At 35.3% G+C, this 11,265-nt stretch overlaps 1 protein-coding gene across 2 annotated transcripts; it reads left to right on the forward strand.

The window, feature by feature from the left end:
* Positions 1-689: 689 nt before the first annotated feature.
* Positions 690-5,902, forward strand: LOC132049958 (IQ domain-containing protein IQM3-like). Of its 2 annotated transcripts, none has more exons than XM_059440946.1 (9): positions 690-916; positions 1,974-2,088; positions 2,354-2,419; positions 2,535-2,623; positions 3,386-3,473; positions 3,772-3,918; positions 4,006-4,098; positions 4,741-4,842; positions 5,292-5,463. In XM_059440946.1, the coding sequence occupies exons 1-9, from the start codon at positions 735-737 to the stop codon at positions 5,325-5,327; spliced, it is 918 nt and encodes a 305-aa protein (XP_059296929.1). In that variant the 5' UTR covers positions 690-734; the 3' UTR covers positions 5,328-5,463. The 2 variants fall into 2 exon arrangements, with proteins under 2 accessions (XP_059296929.1, XP_059296928.1); XM_059440945.1 differs by having other exon boundaries at positions 691-916; positions 5,324-5,902.
* Positions 5,903-11,265: the final 5,363 nt, after the last annotated feature.

Consider the following 11,265-nt stretch of genomic DNA (forward strand, 5'->3'; position numbering starts at 1 on the left):
GTAATGCCTATTTTTTTTTTATCACAACGGCAAAGCCAAACCCACCTAATTTCTTATTTCACCGATGTTGGGTCTCATAGTATCTTGTCCACCGTCCAATTAGTAGGCCTGCGCGTGCATGGGAGTTTCCCAGATATCAGGCGGGATGCGAGACGATTTCTTTATATGATTTTGAACAGTCCCCACATCTTGAGATAGTTTGTTGAATTGAGCTAAGTCCAAGATCAAATCCTTTATCACTAACTCCGCCCTTGGCAACATCTATATGTTAAAACCACCGCCAAAGGATTTAATGACATCAATGAGATCTCTTCATCTTTAATCAAAAACCGAAATTGAATCATAAATGAATAACTTTTGACAGAAAAAGCTTACTTTTTTAATAGATTTTACGCAGCAAAACATAGATTAATCGTACCAATAGAATTAGTATATCTAATATTATTGAAAATAAAATACTAGGCCACCAGCAGTGCATGGAGTTGAGTTAAATACTAATTCCCCCAAAAAGGTATCATGACAACACTGACAGGTGGGCGGACCAGCAAAAACACATAGATAACCACGTATAGTCTGCATTAATGGGAAGGAACCCTTCCCCTCGTTTATAAGTAGCTCTGAATAGTGAATGAAATATTCCATACAATTCCCCTCTCCTAAACTCCCAATACTCTCTCTAGAAACTTCTATTATATTACTACACTTGTTCTTGTTTTTTCGTTCTTCTTGTTTTAATGGAAGTGAAAACTCAAGCTATGTCTAGTTTTGATTTCAACTCTCAGCTTCCATATTCCTCGTATGTTGAGCATTCAGACACGTCTGTTTCAAATGCTGCAATGAAAGTGCAGAAGGTTTATAGGAGTTACCGTACCCGGCGCATGTTAGCTGACTCTGCTGTGGTTGCTGAAGTGCTCTGGTATTTGCTCAATAACTATTAACCTATAAACAAACTTATTAAAAAAAAAAATTGTATATTATTCTATTCTGACTTATACTTTCGTCTACAATTTTTAATTTTATATATGTACCCCTCCTTTCCAATTTATCTGGCACCTTTCGGATTTTGAGAGTCTTTGACTAGTGAAATTTTTATATATCTTTTAAATATTTTGAGTTGCTAAGCATTGTGACTTGTAGTACTTTTAAAGATTCAACGTCTGAATTCACGGTCAAATTTAGAGAAATTTAACTTTTACAATTCAAAATGTGTCACATATTTGGGAAAGAGGGAGTAATAGATTAGTTTGAGATGAGGAACATATAGAGCCCGTTTGGATTGGCTTATAAGTTGGCTTATAAAAATTTATTTTAAAACTTTTGAGTGTTTGGGTGGCGGCTTAAAGTCATTTTGTGCTTAAAATAAGCTCAAAAAAATAATTAGTACGTTTGACTTCATTTATCTAGTGAAATAAGGCCCAGCTTAGAACATAGAAATAAGCTCATCCAAACACCCTCATAATCAATCTCAATTTGCTTAGCATTGAGGCGTAATAATTTGTTGTCGTGGATATTATTATACTCTTACATTGAAAGGGAGGATAATTGTTAGGGAAACTTATCAATAGGTAGAGTTCCACCAAACTTGTTTACCAACATGACAAAAGTATACAAAATGCATACACTGATTATGTACATTATATGTTGAGTATGTGTATAATATGTATATTATATATATAAATATACAAAACCTATACATTTGGTCATATTTTATAAACCAGATCACCTGAAGGCATTGGGCTGTAATTTTTCCCATAATTAATTGCTTTAATAGCACTCTAAAGGGAGTAATCATGTATATTGTGTTGTTTACTGTGTTATTCTGTGATAACCTGATGAGGCTTGCATTTGTGTCGTCAGTTATTATACTCTGTCAGCAGTGAAAGTGAGGATCATAATTATTTCAATAGCACACTAAAAAGGAGTAATCATGTATATTTTTGTTCTTTATTGAGTTATTCTTTGATGAATTAAAGGTGGCAAGCCATAGATTATGCTCGGTTGAATCACAGTACAGTTTCTTTCTTCAACTTCATGAAACCAGAAACGGTGTCTTCCCGCTGGAATCGCATAAGCTTAAATGCTTCCAAGGTATAACTTCAAAAGTTCATTTCAAAAATATACAACCCGACATAAAATATTACGCCACGTAGCCCGATATATAATATTATACAACATTATACCGGGGGGAAAGTATTATACATAATGAACCTTGTATAAAAGTGTATAAAAGGTGTTTATACAAAATTACAGGCTAAACCGGGTAACAAACTCATAATATGGGCTACGTGGCGTAAATATTTTCTTAGTAGACATAGAGGTAATTTTCATTCAAATGTAATTCTGTATTGTTCAGGTTGGTAAAGGTCTGTCCAAAGATGCTAAAGCTCAGAAATTGGCATTTCAACACTGGATTGAGGCGGTCAGTCACTGTGTCTTTCTCCTCTGGCTTTCTGTTTTCCTGCTCTAAAAATTCCCGTTTAATTTGTTAATTTTTGTAAGTTTTATTTGTTGACCTCTGTATTGTTGCATTATAGATTGATCCACGCCATCGTTATGGGCATAACTTGCATATTTATTATGAAGAATGGTGTAAAACTGACTCTGGTCAGCCCTTCTTCTTCTGGTAAGAATTTTGACATTGTTTGCTCTCAGAAATTGCTTGAAAAATAATTCATTTGTTTAAGAATTTTCCTACTTTTTCAACCAAACACTGTTAGAGAAAAGCTTTTCAGTTTTTGCAAAAAAACTACACCTTTGGAGTAGTTTTCCAACTTTTTCTTGTAGAAAGTGAACAGACTTCTCTTAATTGTGTTTGGTCTGATTTTTTTTTTCTTTTTATGAAGTGTTACGAAAATGGGACCTTGGGCCTAGTTCATACCCAAAACTTAGCTCAAGGGATGAGAAATGTCTAAGACCATATAAGGAGACACAAACATATGGTTTTCTTTATTCTGGTACAGTTAACCTATATTTGTATGAATCTAGACACACATATTCACTTGATATTCTAACACGAATTATTTTTAGTTTTTGCATTTGAAACAAACCCCACAATCAGAGCTGTTTTTTTAATTTCCATTTGTGACGATAGGATAAAATCAGTATTAGTGCAAATTTTTTCCAAGATTATCTAATGTTTCTAACCCAAGAGGAAATACATGTGCTTTTGGTAAAGTTTTGAAGGAATTCTTTTACTATATCTTGGTGAACTTTTACCTCAATATCAAGTCCAAGAACATTCTGCATCATTGGCTTCTCTTTTTACTGGGCAGTTTCATTACCATATGGATGAGACAACATGTGTTTTTCTGTGAAGCTGCTTATAAGATGTGAATCCTAATGAGTGTTCTGTAAGGTTACTTAGAAGTTTCTAAAAAAACTGCAGGTTAGACCTTGGAGATGGCAAAAAGGTTGATCTCGAAGACTGTCCAAGATCTAAGCTTCAGAAGCAAAGTATCAAGTACCTTGGACCTGTATGTGTTGAATTTTTTGTTACTTACACAGCATATCATTAATCTCGACGCCAATCATTAATTATAACAGATAACTGGCTTAAGTATTTATGCGGACGTTGTTGCTCTTTAGCCTTTATGATAGATCTGATTAGCAGCATTTCACACTATCGGATATAAATATAGCTCTTTTGCATGTTCAAATTGCCCATTTTTGTCCCTTAAGTGAACCTGTTAACTTCTGCATAATCCTTTAGTCACGCTGCCTGATATTAGCATGCAGTTCCTGATTGTTTCCTCCTCATCTTTCTTTAATCAGCAAGAGAGAGAACATAATGAATATATTGTTGCTGATGGGAAAATTGTGCACGAAAAAACTGGAAATCTTCTTGATACAACTAAAGGATTGCCAGGGGCAAAGTGGATTTTTGTGATGAGCACGTCAAGAAGACTCTATGCTGGTGAAGTGAGTGGTAAAAAAGTTACTCTGTAAATGCTTTTGATGATTGTCCTTGTTACTCGTAGTAAGGTTTGTTTCCGTAATGTTTTATAGAAAAAGAAAGGAATGTTTCATCATTCCAGTTTTCTTGCTGGTGGGGCTACTTTAGCTGCTGGAAGACTAGTGGTAGAGGATGGAAGAGTTAAGGTAAATCAGTTTCTGTATCCCAGTAATCTTTATCATCTAAATTATGCTCTCTTAACGGTTTGTGGTAGTAGTTTAAAGGCATATCCTTTAGATCATGCTGGTTAGGTAGTTTCATTTCCCTTTAGTCATACTTGATATCTTCCGACTTTAATCTAAGCTGGTGCTGCCTGATGCTGGACGCAACTTTCTCAAATTAGAAAATACTTGTATATGGCAGTGACAATGTCCAGTTATTAAAGTCTGATGTTTGTAAAATCATCCTAATTGATCAATTTTTTTCATCACTCATAAAGCCATACTATCAAAATTAATACCATCTTTTATGTAATTTCATTTCATTTCATCATACACCCCGACTAATATAGGTGAAACTCTAGAAGAAGAAAATTGTTTTTACTTTTTGTCTTCCCTATTACATATTATGTATTCAGCTGCTTAATTTGCAAGTGGAAAATTGTTTTTGCCATTTTGTCTTCCTTGTTACATATGTATTCAACTGCTTAATTTGCAAATAGAAGGTGTGAAAGGAGGAGGGTATGCTATCTGAATTCTTTGCATGCAACTAGAAAGCTGAATCTAACTTGCCGTTTACAATCATTTGCTTGGAACTTTGCTGTATTATTGACATTTTATTCCTTTCAGTCTATTTCAGCATATAGTGGACATTATCGCCCGACTGAAGATAGGCTTGACAGCTTTTTATCATTTCTTAATGAAAATGGGGTCAACCTGGATAAAGTTGAGGTTAGTGATATTTTTTGTACCTAGTGTTGCTCCTTTTAGTGCCGAATGTTCCATACTCTGAACAACATTTTTTGGTAATTAAGAAGTTAACACTAGGAAAGGCACCAAGGCAATGTCAAAGATATAGGAAAGTATTATATTCAAGAGAAATGCAAGCCCTTCAGGCCATCAAAGTTAGGCTTTAAATTACTGGAATTGTTCTCCTTAGCCCAATAACAAATATTAAGGGAAAAAATTAATTATTGCTATTAAGGATAGGATTCAACTCACTCTTGCTCTAAGTATTACTCTACATAAGTGCTTCGATACTATTTTACTTGCTATTCTCATGATCGAAAAGATGTGATGCACTTAAATCTCAACTAGTCTTGCTGTGCTTACCTTACTGTCTACTCTGCATATGATTTTACTTGCCTTTTCTCGTGATGACTTGTCCACTTTTAAACTAGTGCAATCGTCGTCTTTTCCGATCTACCATCAGATAAGAAAAGCAAATGAAGACTATGAAAGCTATGAAGATGGAAAGTCTATTGGAAGTGGCTCTGCATCTGAATTCTCAGTTCTATCGAATTCTCCTTCTCAAACTAATCTTCGAAAGGAAAAGGAAAAAGGCGTTCCATCGGAATCAGCCCCAAATCTGGTAGCTCAAACGAGTAGTTATAACCGATCGCTCTCAGGCGGTCTTCAGATCCCAATGACAAAGGTGCCAAAGACCGCAATACTGCGAAGGATTCATTCAGAGAAGTCCACGAAGTCGTATCAACTTGGTCATCAACTTTCCCAGGCGTGGTCAACAGGTGCTGGACCAAGAATTGGCTGTGTTGCTGACTTCCCTGCTGAGCTAAGATGGCAGGCCTTGGAACTGACTAACCTCTCACCTAGACCTTGTTCCGTATGATCAACTCCCATGCTGGTTCACAATCCTTGTTAACTTGCAGCTTATCGCTCTCCACTTCTTGGCGATGGCAACATAACTCTTCTGTAGCGAGTGTAAAAGCCTTGTTCTTCTTGGCTAAGCTTATAAGTTGGTTTCTCCCGTTTATAAGTACTTTTTGACTTATCTACACCTCTAATAAGTATCGAATGTGCTTATAAGTCTCAAGTGTTTATAAACCAAAATCAGCTAGAAATCATGAGTTGGTCACCCATAACTTGTGATTTTCAACTTATAAACACTTTTGATTTGACCAACCTTTGACTATTTTACCCCATAAAGAAAAATACATTATCACCTTTATTGATGACTTCCTCGGTATGGTTATGTCTATTTGTTGCATGAAAAATCTCAAGCAGTAAATGTCTTAAGGGTACTTATTAACGAGGTTGAAAGGCTAGTTCAGAAAGGTACAAATAATCATGTCAGATAGAGGTGATTAGTATTATGAAAGAGAAGATGAAACTGGACAAGACTCATCCATTTTCTAAATTCTTTGAATATTGTACGATGTATTCATTGCATGAATTTAAGGCTGATGACTTCAAGATAATGATAAGCATGGAAGATTGGTGGCTGGCCAGTGTAAGTTTGAAAACAACACTTATTTTTATTGAAAAAGTCTTATTTTGGTTGTATTAGTTGCAACAAGTTATATATTTGTTGCAACAAGTATTTTTCTTGTTGCAACTACTCACTTAGTTATTCAGGCGATGACCTTTCTCATACTTTTAATGCAGTATCTAGATGCTCATAATGTGTGTGAGGCAAAGCACTTTCACTGAGCACTATGCTTCCACATATATAATTTTGGGTCTCAACTTCTACAATATCATGGTCAAGCGGTACACAGAGTTGTCGAATGAAAGCACACAGCCGGAAGCTATTCCATTCAAGCAAATGCTTGATGATTTTATATGGGATGATGATGTTATCGCTTATTGTAGAGGTACTATACCAGCCAGGGTTGTCGCCAGTGGGTTGGTGCCAAAAGGTTGCTTACTATCATGAACATAAATGTCAGACAGTTTGTCACCCTCGAATTCATAATTGAGGAGAGGGTGATAAATGTTTATGACTGCAATCTCCCACAAATCCAAGATGATGAGTTCTTCATGCACATCCAACCAGTCATTGAATTATGGCCGAAGCTACTGAAGCAGAGTGGCATGTTTGAACACTTGCCTGAAAAGCTGCTTAACGAAGCTTGGGAATTTGTGCGGAAGGAGAATCTCCCCTGCAATGAAAATACAATGACATGCGGATCATATTCACTTGCTTTTATTGAGTACTTTTTTATCGACACTAACATGATGAAGCCCGAAACTCTATTGTGCGACAACTCAGTGGCGAGGATGCAGTCGCGGTGGGAAGTGGGTGTGATAGATAAAGTTTTGGAGCCTTTAGCTGGCTGTTTAACAAATTACTACTTGAATGATTTTTTTGTCCTTTATATTATTTATGAATGCTGTTGCAACAGATGCAACAGATCATACAGTTGTTGAAAAAGTTGCAAAAAATTACTAATCTGTTTTAACAAGTTACTAATCCGTTCCAACAAGTAACTAATCTGTTTAAACAAGTTACTAATCTGTTTAAACAAGTTACTAATCTGTTTAAACAAGTTGCCTAAAGTATTGCAATAGATCATACAGTTGTTGAAAAAGTTGCACCAAATTACTAATTTGTTTCAACAAGTTACTAATCCGTTCCAACAAGTAACTAATCTGTTTAAACAAGTTGCCTAAATGATTGCAACAGATCATACAGTTGTTGAAGAAGTTGCAACAAATTACTAATCTATTTTAACAAGTTGCTAATCCGTTCTAACAAGTAACTAATCAAACTTGAGCCACTCCACTTATTGGAAAAACCCAACATATAACCTAGTTGCTACAACAGATTTGATACTGCTTAAAAACTCTGATTTTTTGTAATATGTTGTTACACCTCGGAAAAATATTCTGCGTCATGTGCGTTGTGAGTAAACTAACGCAAGATCAAAGAGGTCATGTAACCCTTATAAGGTTAATGAATACTCTTACCAAGTGTTAAGAAAGCGTCTAAAGGTTTCGGAATCAAGCAAATCGAAGAAAATAAGTTTGTGAAAAATTTGGAAAAAAGTTGACAGAATTTTGGGTCAGCTTTGGAGGGGTATATCTCCTAGTATATTGGGGTTTTTAAGGTGTTTCAAAAGCCTAAAATGAAGTTCGTCGAGTCTAGTTTTCAACGCAACAAACCGCTTGTCGATACGACATCGGAGTAGAGAATTATGGACGTTACAAGTCAGGATGACAGAGCAGAAACGCGTGCTACAGTAACTGCTACAGGGTTTTACAAGTCAGGATGACAGAGCAGAAACTCTGAATTTTATTATGCAGTCCGTGATTTTTTCCCTATCCGAGTTGGAATTGGTTTTTAAAAGCCTAGGCCTTTTGGTACCTTATAAATACATATTCTACAGGGTTTTTACATAACTTTGGGATAACTTTGGATAACTTGAAATCGCTTAGTTCAGAACATTGGACTTAGAGAGAGCTTGGAGCCGCCGTGGAGGCCGTAGTTACAGGGTTTTACCTTCTCTTCTCTGTATTACTCATTTTTACGTTTTTTATTCGGATGATTTGTTGTTTTTCCTCCATGTCTATGTGGAGCTAACCTCTTTAGTTCTAGGACTTTGACACAAACATGAAAGTTGACGTTTAATTATCGTTTCTATCTATTAAATTTCCATATTTTTGGGTTGCTTATTTATTCTTGTGCTTAATTGTTTAATTACTTGATCACTAATTATATACTATCTATGGCGTGTGAATTGAACTAGGGATAGGGAATTTGCATACGTAATAAGAATAAATAGAGCTTGTTCGATTAGTCGTTTCGCTACTGAGGATAGGAATATACCCTTTAGCCTTGCTTAGTTGAATACGGAGAAGTAAATGCGTTCTTGTTACCTCTAACGACCATAGGAATATAGGCGTTATAGTAGCATCTACAGGTTTGTGAGCAACTCGGAAGATACTCATAAAGTTATAATTAACCCATTAGTAACCCATGGGTAGAACGATTTGAAGACTCAACTGGATTGTTAGTGGTCATAGCCCTAGATCTATATCTTCTCCGATAAAAATCCGCTCTTTCTTGGTTAAAGTTCATTATTTGCTTTCTTTTATTTTTAGTTAGTTTACAAATATAAATTTGAATTTCATTTCTTGTTTAGACAATTAGCATTAGTTTAATTTAGTAAATAGTTAATCATAAGTCCCTGTGGGTACGATATCTGGACTTTAAAATCCTATATTACTTGTACGACCGTATATACTTGCGTGTACGTTTGGGAGCAACAAGTGATTTTTTCTGTAATTTGAGACCCAAATTAGTTAACTTAATCACAATTTTGAGCGGCCTTTGAGCTTGGATGTTCAAAGTTGTCACATCTAGTAATTACAACACTTGAATGTCGAGTGTTGAAATTACTCTAGGTGACAACTTTGACCACCCCAAGCCCAAAGCCCACTTAAATTTATGATTAAGTTAATTATTGAGTGGTTTTTTCTGTAATTTGGGACCCAAATTAGTTAACTTAATCACAATTTTGAGCGGCCTTTGAGCTTGGATGTTCAAAGCTATCGCATTACAATGTCGCATTACAACACTTGAATGTTAAGTGTTGAAATTACTCTAGGTGACAACTTTGACCACCCCAAGCATAAAGCCCACTTAAATTTATGATTAAGTTAATTATTGAGTGGTTTTTTCCTGTAATTTTGGACCAAAATTAGTTAACTTAATGACAACTTTAAATGACTTGTTGGAACAAATAACTGACTTGTTGCAACAAATAGGTTACTAGTTGCAACAACTCGCTTATTTGTTGGAGACAACTTCAATTTTTGTCTCTGTCTCATATCAAAATGGAACATCTGACCTGTTGGAACAACCAACGTACTTGTTGCAACAAGTATGTAACTTGTTCCAACCACTTGGTAACTGGTTGGAGACAACTTCAATTGTCTGTTTCATAACAAAATGCAACAAGTGACTTGTTGAATCAAATAACTGACTTGTTGCAACAAGTAGGTTACTAGTTGCAACAGCTTGCTTATTTGTTTTTATCCTTGTCTCATATCAAAATGGAACAACTATCTAACTTGTTGGAACAACTAACGTACTTGTTGCAACAATTATGTAAAGTGTTCCAACTACTTGATTACTTGTTAGAGACAGCTTCAATTTTTCTGTTTCATAACAAAATACAACAACTAAGTGACTTGTTGGAACAAATAACTGACTTGTTGCAACAAGTAGGTTACTAGTTGCACCAGCTCACTTATTTGTTGGAGAAAGCTTCAGTTTTTGTCTCTGTTTCATAACAAAATGGAACAACTATATGAATTGTTGGAACAACTAACGTACTTGTTGCAACAAGTATCTAACTTGTACTCTGTTTCATAACAAAATGGAACAACTATATGAAATTGTTGGAACAACCAACGTACTTGTTGCAACAAGTATCTAACTTGTTCCAACTATTTGATTACTTGTTTGAGATAGCTTCAGTTTTTGTCTGTTTCATATCAAAATGCAACAACTAAGTGACCTGTTGAAACAAATAGCAGACTTGTTGCAACAAGTAGGTTACTAGTTGCAACAACTCACTTATTTGTTGGAAACAGCTTCAATCTCTGTTTCATCCAACAACTGTAAAGTATGTCCAACAGCTGTTGTACTTGATCCAACAAGTATCATGCTTGTTGCAACAAGTAACTCAGTTGTTAGAAAAAGTAGGAGCTCTCCAACAGATTTCACAGTTGTTGCATAAAGTACAACATCTGTTGTAAATTATTTATTCACATTTTTAGTAATTGTATCTGTTGCAACAACTTCATAATTTATCAACAACTCTTGCAGAAACTACAACAGCTGATGCAAAAAGTTCAGAAGCTCTTATACAATAGCTTTAGAACTTGTTGCAACAACTACAACTGCTACTGTAACTAATTTGGGAAAATCGGCAACTAGGGCAACTATACTCAGATGAACAATTGAAACAAAACAGTATTGTTTTACTTATCAATGGACCGGAAAACACTTATGAAGTAGTGCCAGTGCTACACCAATGACACTCAATCAAAAAATTGCAAAATCGGATGATTTTTTTCTTGAGCAATAGTGGATGAAGAAGAAGAAGAAGAAGAAGAAAGCACCAATAATGGCGGACCAACAAGAAGAAGAAGAAGAAAAAGAAAGCAGCAGCAGAAGAAGAGAAGACGAAGAGAGCATCACGAAGAACAAAAATGGAGAAAACGGCGCTGAAGAGGAGCTTTTTTTTTTTTTTCCGATTTTGGTATTTTAGGATTTATAGTGGTTGAGTCAAAGTGTTAAAAATAAAACTTTGGGGCAAAGTGTTAAAAATAAAACTTGAGGGCAAAGTGTTAAAAATAAAGCTGAGGGTCAAAGTGTCAAAAATGAAACTATTGGACAAACTC

Source organism: Lycium ferocissimum, chromosome 3, assembly GCF_029784015.1.
Source record: "Lycium ferocissimum isolate CSIRO_LF1 chromosome 3, AGI_CSIRO_Lferr_CH_V1, whole genome shotgun sequence".
NCBI lineage: Eukaryota > Viridiplantae > Streptophyta > Magnoliopsida > Solanales > Solanaceae > Lycium > Lycium ferocissimum.